The following is a 25,358-nucleotide window of genomic DNA, read 5'->3' on the forward strand; positions in this document are numbered from 1 at the left end:
TGAAGCTTTCAGAAAAAAAGTTGTAAGTAAGTAGGCTACATTTTATTTCTATAGCACCTTTCACAGACCAGGGTCACAAAGTGCTTTACAACGTAATAAAAGCAACAACAACAAAAAACCACTACAACAACAAAACAAACAGATGACATATAAACATAGAGCTAGGTAAAAAAGATAACATATAAACATAGAGCTAGGTAAAACAGATAACATATAAACATAGAGCTAGGTAAAACAGATAACATATAAACATAGAGCTAGGTAAAACAGATAACATATAAACATAGAGCTAGGTAAAACAGATGACATATAAACATAGCTAGGTAAAACAGATGACATAAACATAGAGCTAGGTAAAACAGATGACATATAAAATTAGAGCTAGGTAAAAAAGATAACATATAAACATAGAGCTAGGTAAAACAGATAACATATAAACATAGAGCTAGGTAAAACAGATAACATATAAACATAGAGCTAGGTAAAACAGATAACATATAAACATAGAGCTAGGTAAAACAGATGACATATAAACATAGAGCTAGGTAAAACAGATGACATATAAACATAGAGCTAGGTAAAACAGATGACATAAACATAGAGCTAGGTAAAACAGATGACATATAAACATAGAGCTAGGCAAAACAGATGACATATAAACATAGAGCTAGGTAAAACAGATGACATATAAACATAGAGCTAGGTAAAACAGATGACATATAAACATAGAGCTAGGTAAAACAGATGACATATAAACATAGAGCTAGGTAAAACAGATGTCATATAAACATAGAGCCAGTTAAAACAGATGTCATATAAACATAGAGCTAGGTAAAAGCCTGTCTGAACAGGTGAGTCTTTAGCTGCCTTTTGAAGGTGTCAACAGAGACCACAGTTCTTAAGTCCAGTGGAAGAGCGTTCCACAGCTTCGGGGCCACTGCTCCAAAGGCTTGATCACCGTTAGTTTTAAGCCTTGAGCGTGGAATAGTCAATAAGCCCTGGTCAGACGACCTGAGTGACATGCTCGTGATGTAGGGATGGAGCAGGTCACAGATGTATGCAGGTGCCTGACCATGCAGGGCTCTAAAAGTGATCATGAGCACCTTAGGCATTTACAGGGTGGTTTCCACTGCAGGGCGCGTGCAGCCTTTCAGAGCGGTTCTGAGAGTCAGCAGAGTGCACGCGGAGTCTGGGACGCACAATGCGGTCTATAGTGCTGGTGAGAAAGTAGGCCTATTGTGCGTGTGCGTGCGTGTGATAGAGAGAGAGAGAGAGAGAGCGTGTGTGTGCGCGTGTGTATGAGTATGAGAGAAAGGAGGGGGGGGGGGGGAAGAGAGAGTTGTGTGTGTGTGTGTGTGTGTGTGTGTGTGTGTGTGTCAATCATTAATGATCTCTCGCTCTTGTGACATTTGCTGTTGAAGGAGCGCCCTCTAGTGGACAATGCAATCCCTTTGCTCCCTGCACAAGATCAATCACATGACCATCTCGAGGAAAAGAAAACAAGGAAGCGGTTCACTGTGCCTGGTAAGTTCTAATCACAAAGCTCGCAAACTAAATCAAATATTTTCCATATTACACATGCAGGTTTCTCTGCACACGTAGTATCCTAAAGTAGTTAGCTAGCTAGCTGCAACGGAGTGCGCCTCATATTTGTCTGACTCATAAATATTAGCAAATTGGGCCAAGATTGTTAGCTAGTGCTAGCTAGCTGCCCACCTCACACGCTAGCTAGCTAACTAACGTTAGCACTAGGTAGCTAACATGTATTTCTCCCAGATGTCCGCACTCAGTAGCCTACAATGCGGATCACATACAGTTTGCAATTTTTAGCTAGTTTTTAATGAAGGGTTACATCTGCCGAGTACTGCCGAAGTTCAGAGCATGTATCTGTCATCTTGAGTTTCGACAGGGAGAGTTAAAGGTACACGATGGGTTCGGCCGTGGAGAGGACGGATGAACATGTCAGAGAATACCTCATATACCGCGGGTTTACCAGCACCTTGAAGAACCTTGACGCTGAAGTCAAATCCGACAAGGAGAAAGGGTTCAGGGTACGTGCAAATATCGCCTAGCTCAGCATGTCATTAACCCATCCAAGGCCAGCAGTACAACGCTGCTACTACCAATCTGGACAAAGGTACAAACCTACCTATCAGCATGGTTGTAACAGAGATGCCTGTTCCAACCTAGATAAACAATGTTGCTCAATCTTCCACTGTTAACTTTAATGTTGCTACATCTTCCACTGTTAACTTTAATGTTGCTGCATCTTCCACTGATAACTTTAATGTTGCTGCATCTTCCACTGATAACTTTAATGTTGCTACATCTTCCACTGTTAACTTTAATGTTGCTGCATCTTCCACTGATAACTTTAATGTTGCTGCATCTTCCACTGATAACTTTAATGTTGCTGCATCTTGCACTGTTAACTGAAGCACTCTCTTCTTATTCCAGGTGGACAAGATCATTGACCAGCTGCAGCAGTTCATCCAGTGCTATGACCTAACAGGTCTGAAGGACTACTGGGGCTACCTGGACCGACGCCTGTTCTGCAGATTAGAGGACATTTACAGACCCACCGTTAACAAACTGAGAACAAGCCTGTTCCGATTCTACGTTGTTTATACTATCCAGGTGCGTGCAGAACCCCATAATGCATTGCATGGCCATTGTACAACAGGTCATGGTTTATTTCTTCTTCCGACTCTTATATAGGCTGTGTCTTTCTCTCTGTCCTACAGTTGAAAAACCTCGAGAAGACCCAGGAATTTTTCCAAAAGCAGGCGCAGGAACTCCAAGGCCAGGCCGAGTGGCGGGATTGGTTCATCCTCCCTTTCCTCCCCGCCCCCGAGTTGAACCCTGTGTTCTCGCAGTATTTCACTCGCCAGTGGGCGGACACCTTTCTGGTGTCGCTTCACAACTTCCTCAGTGTTCTGTTCCAGTGTATGCATATCCTTCTGTCCTCACCACGGCCTCCAAAAACACCACACCTGATTCACACCCACTATCAGCGTCTCATCTCAGGATGCTGTTCTCATCAATCAATCAATCAATCAATCAATCAATCAATCAATCAATCAATCAATCAATCAATCAATCAATCAATCAATCAATCAATCAAAGCTTTATTTGTATAGCACATTTCATACCCAGAGGTAACACAATGCGCTTTACAGAGAACAAGGGAGGTGGGCATACGACCCACCTCTACATATTCCAGAGGGAAGCAAAAAAACAGTATCACCCAGGGGCCAGAAAAGTGAGCTGTAAAAATTCTCCCACTCATGTTGCGTAACACCTTGTCATGTGCTCACGTACACTGATGCACACGTCGTATGTACTTGAGAACGTTCTGTACCGGCAGTAATATTTAAGCTAGGATTTTAAAGGAGCACACCGCCTGGTTTAACAGAACGTGCCGAGTTCTGAGTGTTCCTTGACAGAACCACCCCAGCCGGTCCTGCTGAGCTTCGACGCCGAGGTCCAGAGAACCACAGGTCTGCAGGAGGAGAACGAACAGCTGAGACAAGCGGTAAGACGGCTCGGCCTTTCGGAGGCTCCTCCCTCCGCGCGCCCCGTACGAGTAGGTGGAGTCAGAACAGGGAAACATGACGGCTTCTCATCTCTGCTTCCAGCTGTTCGCCCTCCAGGGAGATGCCCTCCAGAGGAAGGAGGAGGAAGGGATGCTGCATCACAAACTCCCCCCCTACGTGCAAAACATGGACCGTCTCGGAGACACTGAGCTGTGAGGACTGAGAGAGGATTGAACCTCTTTTTGGGGCGGGGGGGGGGTGGGGGGTGGGAGAGAACATTGCTAGATAAATGGGTCGAGAGTTTTTCCGTTTTGTGTTTGTCACACAATGTCACACATTACTGTAGATGGAACACTAACTTATTGTTAACGTATTATAATATTTATACTGTTTTTAATGTGTTTTACCCTATGGATGAGGACTATGAATAAACAATTCACTTGAATTGTTGTGTTTTCACCAAGATCCCGTTCTTTCAGTTATGAGGTTACGTCTCTGTCTGAGAGATGCACTACCCCCATTTCCTGCAGTGTCTGTGGATATCGAGACCGGTTGAGTCTCAATAGACTTTCCTCAATTCCTTATACTCTCTCCTCGCCTCCTTCACAACACCAGAAAGATACCTTGGAGGTGCCAAGCTAGGAAATGTGGAAACTTTAGATATCACTTCAAAGGACTGGCTTGGGTCACAGTTATGGGTCACACACAGATGTTGAGCATATATTTTCAAATTTCAATCAAAGTAAACACATTGTTTGGAAAATCAGTTGAAAATCAATGACAGACTGAGACATAACTCAGTGACTTTACAACTGCCTTGCTCCAATCCTCAAAACACCATTTGCAAGCTTCTGCTAAAGGTAGGAGTAATTCACAACATTTAGAAGAAATGGTCGATCACTGCAAAATACGACATTTTTCACATCAGGAATCAACCAGTAGACGAAAAGTCAAACCTTTCCCTTTCTACATTCTTGACCAACCTCAAATAACATGTTTTCTTGGTGGACAGACAAGGTAACTTTTGTCTCTTGGGGTAAATTGAATTATCCCAAATCTGTGAGCGAGCCTGTGAGCAGACAGCCGACAGAGGTGTAGCATTGTGGCGAGGATATCGGGACGAGCCCCACATTAAGGTCCTTCGTACAGTATCTCATCTGTCTCTGCTGTTCTCCCCAAGGGATCTGGTGTCCAGCCAGCGCTCGACCAACCTGACCGCAACCCCGTCCTCACGCAACTTCTTCTCCACGCTCCTGCCCCAAGGGAGGTGGCTACCTGGCAAGGCGCCGCCGCCGCCGCCCGCCGGGTCCTCGCCGACGCAGGCCTCGCTCGGAAGAAAGGACACCGCAGCCAATCAAGTGAGACCATATGTCGGCCCGGTAATTGTGAAGCTCTTTGTTTTTCTGGGAACTTCCCCCGGGGGATGTCCTAACTCGTTAATCCTCGGGGACACGTTTGAAAAAGGGCTAAACTGTTGTCACGGGTAAAAATCCAGGGTGAAGTCTGGTTGGTTTTGATTGGTTCTTTGTGTCGTTTCAGCCGGTGAAAGCGAAGGAGCCGGCGCCGTGTCGCGACCCCAAGCCAGTAGGTGGCGCTGTGGGGAGCAGTGAGGCCCCTGTTCCCCACGCCAGACAGAAGAGGCACCAGGACCATGAGAAAGAGAGGAAGGAGCTCCTCTCCAAACCTCCTCCTCAGGTCGCGTAGCGCCCTCTTAATCTTGAAATGAGCTCATCCGGCAGCAGGCCACGTTGAGCTACATTAACACCTCAGGTGTGTAGTAGCGTTGAGGCTGAACGCTGATTATTTGCAGGCGACGGAGAAGAGAACGGAGAACTTGGACCCGGAGTCCCACCCCGAGGCTGCAGACTCGCCCCCTGGCCAGACTCGTGTTGGCGTGGCCGGGGACGCCGGAGGGGCGGGGCTCTCCGCGGAGCAGCCCTTCATCAAGCTGGGCCAGGAGGAGTACGGGGAGCACCACTCGTCCATCATGCACTGCAGGTGAGAACCCGCAACCGTCACCCTGTTATCTAGAGATCCGGGATCTAGAACCGCAGGACCCCTACAGACCGGGATGTTAACAGTTAATCGACTATCGATTCATTGCCGATAAGAATTTACTCGAGTAAGATTTGGTTACTCTTTTAATTTCTTGTTAATGGAACAGAACAGAATCCAAAGTTATCAACGGGAGTTGCGTGAAATGTAATCATGATTTAAGGTCTGACTGCACATGAGGGCGCCACGCCATGTAGTGAAGGCTAATTGGGATGCTGGGAAATTTCAACGACAGTGGAAGAAGACAAAAAAATGAAGCGAGCAAAGCGCAGTCCGGCGCGGGACGTTCTTATCAATTAATCGACTATCGTTTGTTAAGGTTAACAGTTATCGATTAATGAAATTACTTGAAATTTGCTACCATACCGTACAGTCATCGCATTATGTAGAGATCCGGGACCTAAAACCGCGGGACCCCTACAGACCCCCTGTTCCCTCCCCACCCGCAGGGTGGACTGCTCGGGGAGGAGAGTGGCGAGTCTGGACGTAGACGGGGTCATCAAGGTGTGGTCCTTCAACCCCATCATGCAGACCAAGGCCACCATCATGTCCAAGTCCTCGCTGCTGTCCCTGGAGTGGGCCACCAAGCCGGACAGACTGGTAGGGTAACATTCTTGGGCTCGGGCCTTCACTCTGAGGTTTTCTCCGAAACGAAAAATGAACGTCGCTTGCTTTGGTGGGCTGACCGGTGCTTCTCTGGGCTTGTGTCCTCAGCTGCTTCTGGGCAGCGGGGTCGGCACCGTGCGACTGTACGACACCGACGCCAAGAAGAACCTGTATGAGATGGCCATAGATGTGACCCAGACCCACCCACGGTCAGCTGCTGCCTGCTCACTATACAGAGAATCTCTGCGTGTGTCCCAGCATGGCGTGCATCGTCTAGTCCCGTGTGTGTGTGTGTGTGTGTGTGTGTGTGTGTGTGTATGTGTGTGTTCGTGTTCCCAGGATCCTGTCGCTGGCCTGCAGCCCCAGCGGTACGTCCTTCGTGTGCTCCGCCGCCGCCCACAGCGGCGCCGGTAGCGGTCGCTCGGGCAGCGTGACCGAGACGGTGGCCCGCCTGCCCTTCCCCGTGTCCGGCCAGCTGCTGCTCTGGGACACCAAGACGGTCAAGCAACAGGTACCTGCCGTCGCCGTTTAGCCCAGCGCTGGGTAACGAAAAACAGGCGATGGAAAAGTTAAAGAAATACCATTTAGGGGTGGGTCCGATTAATCGATTAATCGTTCATGACGGTCAAAGTCGATTTTTGGTCACTAATTGATTTTGGTCATACTTTTTTTTTCATTCAAATAAACATGTCCTTTAAAAAATATTTTGATTGAACTGATCTAATGTCGTGCATCATCTGTTCTGTAGCGCTATATTGATTAGAATGGGAGCTAAATTACAGCGTCAAAATAAATGGAATTGTGGTCTTTACTGGTTTTCATTCAAATCCAAACACTTCTTTTAAAACGTTGGAATCAAATCTTTCGAATGTCGGCCCAAAAAACGATCCGACATTCGAAAGATTTGATTTCATACCACCCATTGATTAATCGACTATGAAAAATGTGAGTTGTGCACATCCCTAATACCATTATTCCACCGTGTTATTTCTTGCACTTGACTACTGAAACTCGCTCACCGGTGTTTGCGATGACCCCGCAGCTCCAGTTCTCGTTGGAGCCGGGACCCGTGGCCATCAACTGCACCGCTTTCAACCACAACGGCAACCTCCTGGTCACCGGGGCTGCCGACGGACACATCCGGCTGTTTGGTGAGCTCCTCATAGGGGACAAGATATGACGGGGTATGGGACAAGACGGGGGTTGTATGGTTGGTAGAGATTTTCATCATTATTAGTTTTATTATTAGGAATCCAAATCATATCTGAGACGGATCTAGCCTGGCTTTGCCAGACCCAATTCGCAAAAATGCGAAGGGTCTGGAAACTCACAGTTGCTTTCCGATTCCCAAGAGGCGTTACCAATGGGCGTAGATCAAAAAGCCTCTGGATACAATTGGACAGACCTACAACCAATCAGCGGAAACGCCTCTACAGCGCTCCTCTGTTCCGTCATCTTATTAAACCTGCCCCATATTAGATAAACGGTTGTGATTGGCACGAACCAATCTCGGTCCGAGCGGATTCAGTTAGAGCGGTTGGATGTCCAGACTGATCTGCGGAAAGAAATAGAACGTGAGCTTGCGAGGTCAAGCTGGTGACGCCAGGCCAAGACGGATCCACCCTCGCTGACCGCGTGCCTCTGTCCACTCCCCCACCCCAGACATGCAGCACTACGAGTGTGCGATGAGCTGGAAGGCCCACGACGGCGAGGTGTACAGCGTGGAGTTCAGCTACGACGAGAACACCGTCTTCAGCGTGGGAGAAGACGGCAAGGTGAGCCGACTCTGGGATACGGGCGGCGCAACCGCCCGGCCGCGCCGCCTTAAAAGCCCCGTTTCCTCATTATTTCTGACGTCTTCGTCTCTCCGTCGGTCCAGTTCGTCCAGTGGAACATCCACCGCTGCGGGGAGAAGCAGGCGCTGCACTCCCTGCCCCAGGACGCCACGGGGCCCTTCGTCCTGTCGGGCTACAGCGGCTACCGGCAGGTCCAGGTGCCCCGCGGGCGGCTCTTCGCCTTCGACTCCGAGGGCCAGCACGTCCTCACCTGCTCCAACAACGGGGGTCTCATCTACAGGGTAATTGCCGTCGTCATCGTTGTTATTTATCGTCAACCTTGACCGACGTTGTAGTAGGGTTATTGCTTGTTGCTGATGCTATGTTATTGGTGAGTGAGGGTCTTAAGCTGTTGATTTATCAGTTCAGATCTAAGTCAGAGACGTGTTGATAGATGATGATGTCAATGGAGGATGGGGGGGGGGGGAAGGTTTAAATGAGAGGGGCGCCCCGGGGGCTCATGGGTTAAGGCGCGTACCACGTTGAGGCTAGTCCTTATCACAGCGGCCCGGGTTCGAATCCGGCCTGGGCCCTGTGCTGCATGTCCTCCCCTCTCTCTCTCTCCCACCTTTCCTGTCACTCTACACTGTCCTATATAAAAAAAAACACAAATGCCCCAAAAATATCAAAAAAAAAAAAAAATGTTTAAGAGAACAAGCAGGACCTTGGATACCCCGTTGTGCACACTGTACACGTACGACAGTCAAGAAACTGACCCCTGACCCCCTTGCGTTGTCTCCCTCTCCCCAGCTGACCAGCGGCGAGAGCGGGCTGGAGAGCATCCTCCCGCTGGGCGGACACAAAGCCCCCGTGGTCACCGTCGACTGGTGCTCGGCCATGGACTGCGGCACCTGCCTCACCGCCTCCATGGACGGCAAGATCAAACTGAGCACGCTCCTGGCCCAGAAGTCCTGAGGAGGGCGTACCGTACCGTACATATCAGAACTTTGCGTTGACGGCGAGCGGATCGCCACACCAGCAGAACGACGGACCACGAAACACGGGAACATTCCAGGCAGGCTACGCTGCAGCCAGGGGGCGCTCTGCCCAGGTTCGCGCCATCGCATGCCGCATCAGATCGCACGCACGTCGACTTATCAGATTATGATGTGAACGTGCCCGTGCCGACAGTACAGTATGTTTGTTACACATTGATCCAAAGCCGTGAGCTCTGCCGGGTGACTGCAGTGTTAGGAGGCCTGAGATATGCCTTGATGAATGTCCTACAACCTCAGCCAGTGTGATTATCATAGTTAAGAACTCCCGTGGTAATCGGATCGAATGCTGAATCATCTCATACAGTGACATCTTTTTTATTTGTATATTAATACTGTGAATTCCATAGGCTTGTTTCTCAACAAATGTTGTTTGCACACCTCTTATGATGACAATAAACAACTGTAGATAACCCTGAATCCACCAAATGTGTTTGAATATATGCATTATTTAGTGCAAGTTACAATATTAACTGTTAACATTTAAGATCTCGTCTTTGGCAAGCTGGGCCTTCATGCAAAGGCTCTAGCTATGAATACTGTAATAATTCCTGTTTATAAGGCACTGAAGAGCAACACGTTAAGATTTATAATGACAAAATTGTGATGTTCAGGATATTCATTCCCAAGGCACAGAATTTCTCAACTGATATTGACTAATTACGCCCTGATATCCGATGCTCCGAATCCCTGACCTCCTGAATAACATCCTGGATATTTTGCACTTCTCGGCTTAAAAATTAAAGTCCTTCTAGGAGCCTTCTCCCTCCTGAGTCTCCTTGGGGTCCTTAGTGTCGTCCACAAGACTTTTCAGTCTCCGAAGGTGATGCAAGGCCCTAGAAAAACAGAAATTGCTTAATGAATTTCTTTGGACAGTGAACAGAGTACTGTCTGTTACTGCTGCTATAGAGGAGGACCAGCAAGCAGTTTCCATCAGCGTAGAGCAAACTCCAGCTGGTACAGTATGTCACGGCTTCTAAGACTGGGTTAATGAAGTACCTCTGTAGTGATTGTCCACCAGGTGTGGCGTTGTAGTCCTCTAACTCTGTCCCAGTGTTCTGTAATTAAAACAACGTGGCTCAGACGATAATATTTAACGACAATCAGTAGGTGGCGATAGAGGAGATCATTTTCAGAGGGGTTCATTTTCAGAGGGGTTTTCTTAATTTGTCGTAATTTTCACCCACTTGTCCGTCGGAGGCTCCGTTCCTGGCGTGGGCCTGCTCCGTCGTCCCGGTCTGGTCCAGGCTGACCTGCTGCTCCACGGCCTGCAGGCTGAACAGCATCTGCTTCAGGGCCTCCACCGGACCTGGGTGTTTCCTGCTGCTGTAGCCCGACGAGCAGGAACCTAGAGCCTGGACGGTACAGCGCGGACGATGGGGGGGGGGGAGATTAGGGCCCCCGGTGTTACATAACGCAACGCACACGTCATCTTTGATCCCGGATCATGACTAAGGACTAAGAAAATTGCTCAATATAGAACTATGGATGTTACGAAACATACGGCTTCCTCTTTTCTCTCGCTCAGAGGCTCTTCTGCAGTATCTGGGTCGTCAGCTCCCCCTACTGGCACTGGAGATTTACTGCAGGGAAGGTACAAAACAACACAGTCAGTGCTGTTCATCTATGTACAGCAGTTGGGTTCAGTTAGTGTCACTTGCTGATTCATGAATATGTCCAAACTTATTACCGCTTGTCAAAGGAATATGAAGAAGTCTTATCACCTACACGAATAAACAATAAGCCTCTGTTACCACAAAAACTCACAATGTGAAGGGGGGGTTGTCCCAGGAGCGGTCGGCCTCCAGGGCGTCTGCCATACAACCAGGGCTGTCCTTCTGCTGGGGACTTCCTGTGTCCTTCTGCTGGGGGCTTCCCAGGCCGAGAGAGGGAGAGTTCAGAACCTTCTCTGCCTTCAGGATCAAACCCTCAATCTTGTCGTCTAGAAAGAAAACACGGAGAGTTAAAGTATCGCACGTTCACGATTTGTGAATGAAAGCATCTGTAACGGAGTCATGCTTGATCCTGGACTAGTTTTGATTCCGAACCCCGGAGACTGACCCTATAGGAGGACCTTAGTCTGGATGTTTTGGGGACATTGTTGTGTGACACTCTAACCTCGGAACAGATTGTCCAAATCTGCGCTCTTGTCGGTCTCGGCAGCCAAGGCCAGACGTTCGGCAAACTGCACCCTGAGCTCTCTCAGAGTCCTCCCACCAGAGACCGGCTCTCCTCCTCGCCAGCCATCAGGATCACAAACACCACCAAGATGGCCGCCTCCATCTCCTTGCAGCTCCTCACAGGAGGCCTCCAGTTGTCCCAGCCAGGAGGGGAGTCCTACCAGGGTCCGGCCAACGGCCCGCGTCTCCTTACGGCTAGACCCCACGCCGGTGGCGTCGACGGGCAGGTCGCACTCCTGGAGCCAGGCCGGGTACGTCATGTCGGGGATGCTGGTGATCCCGGAGAAGTCCATCTCCGACTTCTGGCTGGTCAGCCAGCGGGGGTAGTGATGGGGGGAGGTGGCGTCCGGCGGGTCCAGCGCCGCGAGGGCTGACGTCGGGTCGTGACGGTGCCGATGCCGGGCCCACGGACCGGCCCTCGTCCCAACGGACGTCTCCGGCTTCAGCGTTCTCCCTGCTCGTCCGCTGGGCTGAAAGGGGTGGTGAGGGGTGGGGTGGTGGGCGCGGGGCGTGCGAGCGTCGCTGGGTCTGGACGTCGGCCGAGAGGAGGACCAGAGGCGGGGCTGCTGGCCCCCGGACAGCCTCCCTGACTGGGAGAGGAAGGCCGAGGTGCGGGTCACGGGTAAGGAGCCGTCACAGGGGAGGACCAGCAGGTCGTCAGTGGTCATACTGAGGCGGTCTGGGTCTCTGTGGTGAACGTCCACTGGCAACGTCAGGGAGTCCAGCTCCCTGTCTGTCAACTGCTCATGAAGAACTGCAAACCAATAACAACAAAAACAACGAATGGAAACTAGACCAGACATAAACAACAATATCTAGCAAAGAAATGAAAGCCCTACTATTCTCTAGTCTATCACCTACATATTCGCCACTAGCTAACCTAGTCAAGAAAGACAGATTCAGTTTGACATTCCAACAAGAGCACCATTAGCTAGCAGCTATGCTAGCTAGCGTAAATTACCGTCTTTATTTCTAATTCCACTTCTGACGGGAGCAGGGCCTTTCCGCAGCTGTAGTCTCGCTGGAGATGTGAACTCACTCCTATCGAAGTCTGCGATATAGGCATCCAAAGCAGCAGTGGCCGATTCAAAATCCCTATCCCCGTATCTGATGGTGTGGGGCGGCTCGGGGTGGAAGCTGCCCCGCAGATGTCCAGAGCTAGCCAGCAGAGAGGTGACAGTTGACTCGGGAGAGTGGAAGCCCTGGAAAGACATTCTGTTATCGCGTACTGAAGGTTTTCATGCTGAAAAAACTAGACTAAACGAAGATCTACGTTACGTTAGCTAAAATATGACACTGTCACTAGCTACATTTCATGCAAAATTATATTTAGACAAAGTACTAACTGTTTGCTAACTACCGGTAACTATCCAGCTACTGGTAAAAACAACGCAACTAGTTATTCAAGTGTCCCGGGTGGAGTTGTCTCGTTCAAGCAGGTCTAGGATCAGTTAGCTAACATTCAAATCCGTTTTGGATTAAGCAGGAAAACCGATTCAAGATCGGTTTCTACGGGCATAATTCTACACCGTCGGTTGCGTCCTAAATTTGTTGGCCAAGCGGAAACAAACCAGGCGTTTTCAGATTACGCGGCTTACTCACCACAAGAAAGAAATAATACAGACAGGCACTGCTCGGATAGATCGATCTCTAGTGATAAATCTCAGCTAAATTGCATTTGATGACTTCGGGGAAAAGATCTTACCTTGAATCTTAACACTGAGTCATATGAAGTTGCATGATAAACTATGCAAATCTTATTAAACATATGCCTGAATACATTATTATAATATAGGCCTAGGCTACGCATTTCACCCCTAAAATGTCAATTTGTAGGCTACAGCCTAGGGTAATACCATGGTAATACATCAATAAGGACATTACGGTAATACAGACAACTGCATGTAGCCTAATTTCGCGAACACTTTTCCAAATGTCCTTAATCTGGCTCCATCGCTGCCTTACCTTGCCTCACGTATGAATGTGAATGAATGTTGGTGGTGGTCGGAGGGGCCGTAGGCGCTGATTGGCAGCCACGCTTCTGTCAGTCTGCCCCAGGGCAGCTGTGGCTACAGATGTAGCTTACCACCACCGGTATGACTGTGTCTGAATGAATACTGGACTCTGTAAAGCGCTCTGGGTATCATGAAGGGCGCTATATAAATCCAACTTGATTTATTTCTTTCTGAAGACGTTTCTCCTTTCTTTCTCGTTTCTCCCAACACTGACTGTCTCCCAGCTGCACTAACTGTATCCATCTACCTGCAATCTGTATGAACTGAAATAATTACAGTCATTATTACTCAACGCTAATATAAATTACATTATTATTGTATTGAAATATCATGAGTATACAAAGTGACACCTCAAAAGCAATGCTATAGTCCTGGGAAAAAGAAGGACAAATTCTAAACTTTTGTCTATGAGCATGAAAAGCTTTACATTTACAGTGTAGGCTATTATTTTATTTTTTCAAATAATCTTTTACTATGGCATGCGTTAAAAGGTAATAAAAAGGAACAATGCCATTCATTTGTATAAGACCCTGTCACAGGGATGTCAGGCAGATTATTCAACTAAATTGCATACAGCCACTGCTATTTGATGACGTTGCATACAGTACATTGTAGGCCTACTGTACATAATATGCTGATAAGGAAGAAGATTTTCTCTGATTATCTGATGATCTTCATTTGAGATCAACAGTGATCCAAATCTCAGCCTCCTATAGGAACAGACGCTGTCTGACATTCTGACAGCATGCAGTGTTGAAAGAGGTGTCTTTTAGAGAAGGGCTGAAAGGGTTGAAATATGGATTAAACAAACTCTGAAGATCCAATGTACAGTATGTGCTGTATGCCACAGCATATATGGAGTTTCTCCCTCTAATCAATATGTGGTGTTTCCCTCCCTCCCTCCCTATCTCTCTCCCTCTCTCCCTCCCTCCCTCCCTATCTCTCTCCCTCCCTCCCTCCCTCTCTCTCTCCCTCCCTCCCTCCCTCCCTCCTCTCAATCCTGCATGGATAATAAGCAGCATGGTGCCCCCCCACTGTCTCTGCGCTAGGGTGACCTCAGCTATTGTCACTCCTTTTGATACGCCTGCATGAAATGAAGAAACTGATATTTGGGCTGAGAGAGGGAAGGGGAGAGGAAGAGAGAGATAGAGATGGAGAGAGAGAGGAAGAGAGAGATAGAGAGGGAGAGGGAGAGGAAGAGAGAGATAGAGAGGGAGAGGGAGGGGGAGAGAGAGGGGGGAAGAGAGAGATAGAGGGGGAGAGAGAGGGAGAGGGGGAGGGAGAGAGAGTGATAGAGGGGGAGAGAGAAGGAGAGGGAGGGAGAGGGAGAGAGAGTGAGAGAGAGAGGGAGAAGGGGGAGAAGCAGAGAGAAAAGGAGAGGGAGAGAGAGTGAGAGAGAGAGAAGGGGGAGAGGGAGAGATAGAGGGGGAGAGAGAGGGAGGGAGAGGGAGAGAGAGTGAGAGAGAGGGAGAAGGGGGAGAGGGAGAGAGAGAGAGGGGGGGAGAGAGAGAGGGAGCGAGGGGAGAGAGAGAGCGAGAGAGAGGGAGGAGGGGTATGGGGGCCATTAAGGACTATAGTAACATGGTCAAGATTGTATCCCTGCACTGAACTGAGAACATATATCTAAATCTCTCTCTATTTTTTAAGGCATTATTATTGTCCTCTGAGAACGTTACACGGAAGTACCTATTGAAATTCAAGTTTTGAGATCTGCTGGTCAACCCATATCTCTATACTGTACACTGGAGATTTGACTGAGATACTGTACTGTCATCGATGCACAGATGGGGCTTGGTATCATGTGCAGCGTGTGAGTGTGGCGCCGAGGAACAAACCGCAGATCACGTCATCCAGGACTGTCCGATATATCGAACACCCAATGGATCGCGTGACCTGACGGTTGTGAATGACGAAACGGTGACATGGCTCCTGGAGGTGTGCCCGGATATATAGCCCGGGTGACCCCCTCACCCAGGCTCGGGGTGGTAAAAGGATAGCCCCTCAGCCCCGAGCCTGGGGGGGGGGGGGGGAGAAACATCGACACCCACACGAAGAAGAGGAAGAAGGACTGTAGACCAGATTTTCCCGTCACAATGAGCACATCTAGTGATCTGAATGTAATGAGCCAGCATGGTCCATGCATTCAAATGTCTTGTCCTTTTTTAGGGAAGCAGTAAATCCGAATCAGGTTTATTTAACTCGGCAGGTTTTCACACATACGAGGAATTTTCTTTTGACTGTTGGTGCATAATAATGAATAGACAACAATAGACAAGGTGCAAGGACAAGACAAGACAGTGCAAATGACAGGACAGCGCAAAATATAATAGTGCAAAAAGCAATACAGGGCAAATACAAGATTATCCTATATTCAGTGTAATCCTTTATACAATACAATTAAAAGTCATGTGCAAAATAATGGTGCAGAGCCCGAGCCGGAGGGGGACGCGGGCCTTACTGATGAGGCTGGTTGGAGTCGGGAAGAAACTGCTTTTGTGCTGAGAGGTTTTGGTCCTGACCCAGATAGCAAGTGGATGTGTAATGATTCTGGGCCATATATGGGCCGGAACTAAGCCACAAGGGCCAGATCTGGCCTGTATATGGCCCAGATCCGCTTGCTATCTGGGGATAGACCGCAGCCTCTTGTCGGGGGGGGGGGTTCAAAGAGTTTGCGTCCATCGTGGGATGGGTCGGCCACAATCCTTCTTGCCCGCATTGGGGCCCTGGAGACATGCAGATCCTGGAGGGATAGCAAGTTGCAGCCAATCACCCTTTCAGCAGAGCGGACTACACGCTGCAGTCTGGCCTTGTGTTTGGCTGTGGCGGCGGCGCACCAGACGGCGATGGAGGAGGTGAGGATGGACTCGGTGATGGAGGTGTAGAAGTGAACCATCCTCGTCTTCGGCAGGTGGAACTTCTTCAGCTGCCTCAGGAAGCACATCCTCTGCTGAGCTTTCCTGGTGAGGGAGATGGTGTTCAGCTGATGGGAGCTGATGTTCAGGGAGCTGATGTTCAGCTGATGGGAGCTGATGTTCAGGGAGCTGATGTTCAGGAAGCTGATGTTCAGGGAGCTGATGTTCAGCTGATGGGAGCTGATGTTCAGGGAGCTGATGTTCAGCTGATGGGAGCTGATGTTCAGGGAGCTGATGTTCAGCTGATGGGAGCTGATGTTCAGGGAGCTGATGTTCAGGAAGCTGATGTTCAGAGAGCTGATGTTCAGCTGATGGGAGCTGATGTTCAGGGAGCTGATGTTCAGCTCCCACTAGAGGTCCCAGGAGATGGTGGTGCCCTGGAACAGGAAGGATGCCACGGAGTCGACTGGGGTGTCACCCATGGTGATGGGGGGGGTTAGGGTTAGGGGTCGTTAGAGTGTTGAGCTCCAGGGTGTGAATTATGCTTTCATGTCATACTCTACACATGATCTTAAAAAGATAAAGAACAAAGAGTAATGTGAATCAGTTTAACAATTGATGAGGGCTAATGTGCAAGTCGTTAGTGAGTGGTAATTTTCCCTTCTGGGACCTCTCTAGCTGAAAGCAGAGAACATAATGGATGGTCTAAATCTTGGAGGGTGTCAACATTGCATTTTAAAACACAAAATATGAGGCTTTAGTTGCCTGGGTCCAGACATTCGAATCCGTCCACTAAACATTTGCTGACTCTTGGAAGTTCTCAACAGAGTGTAACGAGTTGACAGTTCTGTGCTGATATCAGGCTAAGGCTTTAGTTTAGAAGATTAAAACACAATCTCAATACTACCACTGCTTGCAATATTACTCCACCATGCACGAGGTTGGCTTTCACTTAGAATAGGTTTTGGGTGTGTACAAGAGCAAGCTATTTTGAGACAAGATGGTGACATGATCCGCATATACAGTAGGCCTATGTAGCCTACATAGTTTAAAGTCACTGTGAAGGAAATTAAGCACATTATTAATTCATGTAACACATTACTAATTATTTTTCAACATATTTAAGGCCTTCTAGAAAAAAGATGCTGCAATTTAGAAACGAATGTGAAAGTGTCAAGTCTCCCCCTTTTTACCTATAGGCCCCGGGTAAGTGAGTGTCTGGCACTTTCAGTTGCCATCTGGTGAAAATAAAAAATATTATTTGTTTATCCGTTTATCAATTTCGAGTTTCAAACTGAATTGGAGACTCACTACATAGCCTCACTCCACATTCAGTTTCAATACAGCCACAATTTGTGGTATCAGAGACAGGCTTGGCTGGGCCTTTGGCAGCCTAGGCTACAACACGGTTTCACTCCATCAATTTCTGAGAACAAGATAGTGAGGAGGGACGACTATGAGCTTACCCCGGGTTCGCCACTGAACTTGTCTTTCATACGTTCGCAACGACGAATCACTAGTATTAGCTTTTCCATATGTGTTTTTTTGGGGGGGAGGGAGGGGTCAATATGACTTTCCAGCTCGTCGGCACTTCGTGTACATTGACGGGACCGCCTGGGAATATTTGCCAGACACGGGACTGGCAGGGAGAACCGAGAAGTGACGGGAGGGCTCCATATAGGCGGGGCATGACTCCGCGGTTGCCAAGCGCTGGGTCAGTGTGTGGGAAGTGCTGAAATTTCAGAACGTCACTGCCACCACCGTTGAGCGGAGCCGGGGAGATCTGTGGTCACTCGGATTTGCATAGTTGAGGATCGAAGAGGAGAACTGTCAATCCGGGGACCGTAATTCTAGATTAAACCATTAGCTACACAAATATTGGAGCGAGATTTGAAGTTTTGACGTTTACATCCAGCTTGAAACAGCCACAAGCGAAGCCTTACAACGTTACTAGGTCAGCTTCAGCTCACACGTTGTATCGTTGGACTTTATCAGTGTAACTAGTTTGGCATAGCGGCCTGTTGATTAGAAAACGGGGTTATTCCCCTTCGTAATGATTATGGAGAAGAAGAGGATGGACTGCCCAGCTCTGCCCCCGGGTTGGAAGAAAGAAGAAGTCATCCGGAAGTCAGGGCTCAGCGCTGGGAAAAGCGATGTGTATTACTACAGGTAGGGTAATCAGTGGTTTGAACTATACGCTCCGAATGTGAAGTTTGATAACGGCAACAATCTCGATACGTTCCCACGTCATCATACAGTCGCGGTTCTCGTAATTGCTAGGTGGTGTTTCCCCAAATTGATAATAGCATGAGATTAGGAAAGTAATGTTCAGTCAGTACACCATTCTATCTAAAAACGATAGGAGCAGCATGACTGGTTATAACGTTGCCGGTTGTAACAACAGTGTTACAGTGTAACAGCTTTGCGTGAAGAAGCCAGAGCGGGTGTTTTAAAACAAAAGCAAATAGTGGTTTATAAACATTTGAACATTTGGTAATTACATTATTACATTATTGGATCAATAATGACAGATCATGAGAAATCTACAGTCAATTTAAGTTATGATTAGCCCATCATGAATAGAGTGTAGATCACATTAACTTATTCCAAGCACTTTACTATACATCTGTGTGTGTGTGTGTGTGTGTGTGAGTGAGTGTGTGTGTGTGTGTGTGTGTGTGTGTGTGTGTGTGTGTGTGTGTGTGTGTGTGTGTGTGTGTGTGTGTGCGTGCATGCACGTGTGTGTGTCTGTCTGTCTGTATGTCTGTGTGCATAATGTGTGTATGAAAAGCCATCCCTGAATCTGTAATGCTATAGCTAGGTATACTCTATATCCAAAATGAATAGTGTGAATAAGTCATGTCTCTGCTGCTCACGTGTGCGTTTCACCTCTGAAAACATAATCTTTTCTTTTTTTCAGTTAAAAGCATAGCCAAGTTTAAATTCTGCCCCTCCCTTCCCTCTCCCCTGCGTTAGAAGAGCAAGCCCTGGAGGTTTGCGCCTCTGTAGTATACTTCTAGTAGTAGTATGTAGTATACTAGCATCCACCAGGCCCAGAACCCGCCCTGCGTACTTAGGTCTGCACTCATCCCCTCGTGAAAAACCTCCCTCTCATTCTCATTCAAATGGAACGACCCCGGCGTGTTTGCTGTGTGGCGTCTCGCTTGCAGACAGCGAGGGAATGTGGCCGGAGCAGTAACCCGGGAGACGTGTATTTTTGGGGCAGTTGTTTTCACTTCCTGTTGACCCAGTGGGCGACTGGTGAGTTCCAGAGGCTGAGAAGACTTAACCTACCCTACACCAGGCTAGCCTACGACCTACGACCGCGAAACAGCCGCGCTAAACCCTCGGCCGCTGCGCTTTCCGTTCTCGTCCCTGTCACGGTTTTATTGTGTGAAACCAAGAACACGTGCCCGCGTTTGGGTTTTGGCGTCGTCTTTGATGAGTCCCGCGTCTGCCCCCCCCCCACCCCGACGCGAGTCCGGCGTGACAGAGAGAAGTGGTGTGAGATCGTTTGTATTGTCGTTTTTCTTCGCTCTCTCCCCCAGGCGAGCTCTATTCATGACACGGGGGAAGGGTGTCAGGTTTGCCTGAGGTACTGTGGTAGCAGAGAGGTTGTAAAATGACCCCACGTCGGCGCTCGTGTTAACGTGTTTCCCCACCCATATCCCCCCCCACCCCCCTTCCTCCGCCCACTCTGGGGGGGCCTTGTGTGTGTGTGTGTGTGGGGGGGGGGGGGGGGCGTTCCCCCAAATGCTGCCGACGACCACTCTTTCACACCTCGCGACACGAGGCGGCCAAAGCCACTTCCTGCTCCCGGCGTTCGCGCACGCACACACACACACACACACACACACACACACGCGGGGGTGCCGCCTCGGAGCGGAGGTCTCTCAGGCTGATCTTCAGACGCCTGCATCTGGCCCATACAGGAAGTCATCGGGCAGAGTGTAACATCCGTAACGCGGCGCGGCCCACAATGCCTACCCCCCCCCCCCCCACCCTCGTTTGTTTTCCCGCTCAGAGCTCCGTCTTCTTCCCGTCAGATGGATTAGGTCATGAAGCCGGGGCCGGGAGCTCAAGGCGGAACGCCCTTGGGTCAGACGGAAAATTTCCCGGAATCTCTCGTCCGCTCCGCCATGGAACAGCCAGACGGAGGAGGGAGGGGGGAGGAGGGAGGGAGGGGGGGGGGGCAGTTTGGGAATGACCCCCCCCACGCCTTCCTTCGCTATCCCTGATGTATTTCCTCCACCGGGCCATGGCGGGGATGCTGTCATGAGTCACCCCCCCCCCCCCACTACACCCCAACGCCACGCCTCCTCCGATCCACCAGGGCCTCAGCCGTCGTGCGCTCCCTCCCTCCCCTGTTGTTGTCGCTCGCCGGATTTTCTTGCCGATCCGCCGCCACGGCGGCGAGCCCCGCGGCAGAAAGCGTGGGCGGTCCGCTGCCGCTACCGCCACCGCTTGGGACCGGGCTCCGACGCCGTTTTAACACGCCGCTCGTGGTCGAGAGTGTCGGGTAGCGGAGCGCGTGTCTGAGACGTCTCGGCGACGCCCTGCCTCGTGACATGTTCAAGCGTGTGACTCACAGCGGGAAGCTTTGATCAGCCGGCCCTCTTGGCTTCCCGAGCGCAGGCTTGGCGCGGTAGCTAAAGGTCAGGGGTCACGGTGAGCCCGACGACGACCTTTGCTTGTGCTCGCATGGAGCTCGGCCTGCTCCTGACCTGCTCTGCCTCAGAGGCGTGATATTTTTTGCCGCGTTGGCACAATGATAAGCTTCCTGGGTTGTAGAATACCTTTTGTGACTGGTAGAGCTATTTTTCTGTGTTTTCTGTTAAACCCAGATGGCCATTATCTAAGTCCGCCATCCGCAGCTGTTCACAAGTCGATGAATCAGGCTACTCTAGCCCAGGAACAGACGAGGAAGCCATTTTGAGGCACCGGTGCCGAGGGTGCGTTTGTGTGTGTGTGTGTGTGTGAGACGCAGCTGTGTGCCGGAGAGCGAAGTGCGAAGGGTTAACCGACCACAGAGAGCCAGCGGTTCGCTCGGTGTGGCCCGTGTGGCGGCCGTTGACGCCGTACCGAGCCGCGTCGTAGTCGGGCTCGTCCGTCAACCGCGCCGCGCTGTAGTCGGGTTCGTCCGCACGCTGTAGTCAGTCAGGCGCCATGCGCCTGCTTCGTCGGGGCCTCCACCGCCTCTTGCAGACTCGCTGGCTCTGACCTACATGCGGGCGCCGTTTCTACGGCCGCAAAGCCCCAGCGAGGCTCCGTGCGGTACGCCCGTATTGCGGCGGATAGCCGAAGCAGTCATGCGATTGGTGGGAATCCGGGGTGGGAGAGGGGGGGGGGGGGGGGGTTGGACTCGGCAGCGTGAGCGCTTCAGTGGACTTGACGGACCGATGCCCCGTCACGGCTACCCCTCCCCCCCCCCCCCGCCCCCTCTATACGCGCTCTGTAGCAGCTCCGTCCTCCGGGACAGGGAGAGCTAGAGAACAGATCCCGGCGTCAGACGAGAAGCGCTCGCCGGCCGGCTGTGGGTTTCCAATCGGAGGCTTGCGTTACAACGGGATTAGGGGAAGCATTAAAGCCAACATTTCCTGTTTGTGTTTGTGGTGTTTGGAGTCATGAATTCCGGCTGTAATGAAATTTCAGGCCCCCGAGCCGTGGCCCTTTAATTAGCGTTTAATAGCATTAGCATGGCTATCCATGTTGGTGGCCGCGCGGTAAGTGGAGAGAAAAACAGTTGGTGGAATTGAAGGGAACAGAAACTCTCCTAGTTCACATCCAAGCGAGCTTCTTTTATAACTTCAATGGTTTGTTTACTACCGTCGGGGGGAGGGGGTGTGAAGCGCAACTAATAATTAAGCGAAGCTTCTTAATCAAACCCCCCCCCCCCTGAACAGCGTCGTTCTTTCCGTCTCTACGTCCGTCCGTCCGTCTGTCCGTCCGTCTCTCGCCGCCAGGGCGCTCGGCGTTCTTTAACGTCTCGGTGTTTGTGTCGTCTTTTGTCGTTTCCTGGTAGTCGTGTCTGATCGGCGCTGGGCTGGGAGGGAGCAGCGCTGAAGGGGTTAATACATGTTTGCCAGTGCGGGGCAGGGGGGGGGGGGAGGGGGGGGAGGGGGGGGCTGTTCTACTGCATGCTCTCCTCTGTCCCCTCCCCCCACCGGCCCTGCTGGCTCCAGCCCTCCACACCCTTTTGTCTCGCTGACGGCGCGCTTCACAGCGGCAGCAGCAGCCGGGGCGCCGGGGAGGGCAGGCGCTAGCTACCCCCCCCCCCCCCTCCCCCCCTCAGTCCTCCAGCCCCCCCACCACACTCCCCCTCCCCCCACCCACGGAGAGAGACCTACCTTGACTACCTCCGGTCTGCCCTCCCTCCCTCCCTCCTACCCCCCTCACTAAACCAGGCTGTGGTAGACGACCGACAGCAGGCCGACTCAGGCTCGCGCCACTGAGCTCCGTGGGGCTCAATAACTCAGTCTGCCTCGCTTTCTGCTCCGTGTGTGTGTGTGTGTGTGTGTGTGTGTGTGTGTGTGTGTGTGTGTGTGTGTGCGTGCGTGGGTGAGTTTCTCAGAAAGGCCCTGCCGTGCGGTCGTGTGGGTTTCCCGGTTCTTGTTTGTTGACTCATAACTTTGAGTCATAACCCTCGAACCCGGTCCCATGTGATCTCCGCTCGTTGCCGTCCGCTCCGCGCGCGCCGGGGACTCAGCTCACGCTCCGACCAGACTGAGACAGAGGCCGCGGTTGACCGACTAGGCCCTAGGCCGGCGTTATCCACTTCCCGAGCGACGGTTTCACTGCTCCGTCAGCCAAACCGTGGGCCTGAGTCACACAAAGCAGCAGTAGAAAGCAGCTGAAAACAGTTTGAGTGTGTGGAGGCACTTAGACTGCTTATTATCCATAACAAGCAGCTGTAGCACAGAAAACGTTTCAAAACCGCTTAAAAAAGCCCCAAGATGATGTGTGTTTATCTCCGGTAATAACAGGTACAGTACGTCGTCTCGGCCCCCAAGCCGAGGACGGGCTAATCTAATCAGCCGTGTCTCGAAATCTGGACTGCGTCTCGACGGTCGAGTAGGTTTGAAATGCAGATGGTGTTTACAGAGGAAGTGCTGTAATTGGGCCCGGTTTAAAGGATGTGTGTGCTGAGCAAACACGCGTTATGTAACAGCAGCGGGGCCCGCCCGTCCTCCCTGACCCTTGACCCCCAGCTGTGCCCGTAGCACCGTTACTTCATATCACCTCATCAGAGCGTCACACGCGGCTCAACCCACTCACTGATGACGTCGACAGGGACAGGGTTGTTTTTCTTTGGATGCTGAAACAGCGCAATTTCCCCCCTTGAGGGATCAATAAAGTACCTACTACCGCGCCGGCTACTCTACTACTAAGGATTAGACACTAGTTCAGTTCAGCGTTTCTGTGTTTGGAGAGCTTTCCAGGCAGTAGCGATCAGATTGGGCGCTCGTGTTAAAGGCGCAGTACGCGGTTTGTGATTTCCCATTCGACTTTTTCTGACATTTTTTGAAAGATTTTGAAAGATGCAACCGACAAATCCCCACCCCGCCCTCCGGGACTCCCTCCAAAAGCCGCTCCTCCGAACTGGGGGAAAACATGACGCTCGCTAGGCGGGTAGGGAGGTTGACAGGCAGGTGAACCAGCCAATCATTTCCAGTTGGCAACCCGAAATGATTGGGCGCACTTATTACAATTATTACGGTTAGGTCTTTCGGTATTGATACGAGTCTGGTCAGAGAGGAGGAGTTTGACCGGACTGCCACGGTAGTGGACTCTTGTTGGTGTCTCAGCGGACTCTACCTTGGTCACACACACACACACACACACACACGTGATTACCACACCGCCGCCCTGTTCCAAGGTTGCTTGGAAGCGGGCCTATCCAGAGTCCGTTTGGACTCGGCGATTTTGGCACAGGTCGGAGTGGGGCGTGGCCGGGGTCAAGGCCAGGACCAGGGGACTGGAACTCTGACGAGCCTTGCCTTGAGATGAGACTGCGTACATGCGGTCGTTACTGGCAACATTAAGCTTTTTTTTTTACGGCCTTCTGGTGGTAATTATGCGTGCTTCAGACACCATTCTTACCACAAAGTGAGGAAGAGGAGGACATGGAGGATAACCCAACTCCTGGGTGGTCTCCCTGCCTTTAAGAATCTGATTTCTACCCTGCGAGTTTTTATACGACTGTCCCTTTAAGAGGTCGCCTATGGAAGTCTCTTGGCAGATGTAGGCTAATGGCGTATTGTGCCTCGCTGCTGAGCTGGGCTAGCGAGCCAGCCAGGCGCGGTGTGGGTCCGTGCGTTGACCACCTCCATACAGGCTTGACCCGGGACGCCTGCTGAGGTGTTTCAGTTCAAAGTAACAGTTTGAGAACTGTCCGTTTCTGTCCTTCTGTTTCTGTTCTCAGTGCCCCGTATCTCCACTCCCCGTGCGTGTGTGTGTGCGTAAATGTTTCACGTGTGCGCGCTAGTGTGTGTGTGTGTGTGTGTGTGTGTGCGCTCTCTAAATCGAGATTCCTGGGTCAGACTTTTCTCTTCCTCCGCTGCGGTCCTCCCTGTCCTCTGTTCCCTCACGTTCTTACATGGTTGAGATTCAGCTAATCTCTTTACAGGCAGAGGTCAGCTCTATAAATACAGCCTCCACTCCCGGTATGCTCTCACTGACCGGTCTCTCTGCCACTCTCTCTCTGGCGCGGCACGCCAACGGACGGCGGCTTAATCCAATTCCATCTGTGTAGCGTCGTGTACCAAGAGAGGTCCTTCACGCCTAGCGCAGTCACAGGGAGATGCAGGTCTCTAGACTGAGTAGGCTTCAACGTCCCACACACACACACACACACACACACACACACACATACATACACACAACACACACGTCACAGGATCTCCCGTGAAGTGCGAGTCAGACGTTTGGTAAGAGCGTTCTCTGGAACTTCTGTCGTTACTCAGAACGCGACCACACATCCCGCTGTAAGTCATTGACTGGCCTAGCGCTATTGGCAGTCCGCTAAGTGAAGGTGATAGACTCAGCCCCTCCCTGGGACTGCTCTAGTCGGGCCTGTCTATGTGTGTGTGTGTGTGTGTGTGTGTGTGTGTGTGCGTGTGTGTGCGTGTGTGCACGCGTGCGTGTCTCAAAAACCGTCTTGTAGCTCAACGCCGTCGTCGTTTGTGTTTCCGACCCCAGCCCCACAGGAAAGAAGTTCCGGAGCAAACCCCAGCTATCCCGTTACCTAGGCAACACCGTGGACCTGGGATGCTTCGACTTCCGAA

The 25,358-nt window shown here is 50.7% G+C and overlaps 3 protein-coding genes across 4 annotated transcripts in view; 2 read left to right on the forward strand and 1 right to left on the reverse strand.

The window, feature by feature from the left end:
• Positions 1-1,557: 1,557 nt before the first annotated feature.
• Positions 1,558-9,734, forward strand: wdr91 (WD repeat domain 91). 2 transcript variants are annotated; one of them, XM_084442373.1, is made up of 15 exons: positions 1,558-2,051; positions 2,458-2,637; positions 2,745-2,951; positions 3,452-3,535; positions 3,639-3,748; positions 4,717-4,915; positions 5,076-5,231; positions 5,347-5,534; positions 6,041-6,191; positions 6,306-6,406; positions 6,537-6,708; positions 7,240-7,348; positions 7,860-7,972; positions 8,077-8,274; positions 8,783-9,734. In XM_084442373.1, exons 1-15 carry the CDS (start codon positions 1,929-1,931, stop codon positions 8,945-8,947), a joined length of 2,256 nt encoding a protein of 751 aa, XP_084298499.1. In that variant the 5' UTR covers positions 1,558-1,928; the 3' UTR covers positions 8,948-9,734. The 2 variants fall into 2 exon arrangements, with proteins under 2 accessions (XP_084298499.1, XP_084298500.1); XM_084442374.1 differs by having other exon boundaries at positions 4,717-4,894.
• Positions 9,735-9,736: 2 nt separating this feature from the next.
• Positions 9,737-12,597, reverse strand: cUnh18orf54 (chromosome Un C18orf54 homolog). The gene is made up of 7 exons (XM_084442524.1): positions 12,169-12,597; positions 11,146-11,961; positions 10,795-10,969; positions 10,532-10,610; positions 10,215-10,382; positions 10,027-10,085; positions 9,737-9,863 (listed from the first exon to the last, which is right to left on the reverse strand). The coding sequence occupies exons 1-7, from the start codon at positions 12,419-12,421 to the stop codon at positions 9,779-9,781; spliced, it is 1,635 nt and encodes a 544-aa protein (XP_084298650.1). The 5' UTR covers positions 12,422-12,597; the 3' UTR covers positions 9,737-9,778.
• A 5,310-nt stretch (positions 12,598-17,907) lies between these two features.
• mbd2 (methyl-CpG binding domain protein 2) overlaps positions 17,908-25,358 on the forward strand; it is a 29,002-nt gene continuing 21,551 nt past the window's right edge. The window contains exons 1-2 of the mRNA XM_084442722.1: positions 17,908-18,243; positions 25,273-25,358. The exon at positions 25,273-25,358 is cut by the window's right edge and continues 74 nt beyond it. Coding sequence (XP_084298848.1) covers positions 18,128-18,243; positions 25,273-25,358 — 202 coding nt within the window. The 5' untranslated portion in view covers positions 17,908-18,127. The remainder of the gene's footprint in view (positions 18,244-25,272) is intronic.

Source organism: Borostomias antarcticus, assembly GCF_949987555.1.
Source record: "Borostomias antarcticus genome assembly, chromosome: 8".
Classification (NCBI taxonomy): domain Eukaryota; kingdom Metazoa; phylum Chordata; class Actinopteri; order Stomiiformes; family Stomiidae; genus Borostomias; species Borostomias antarcticus.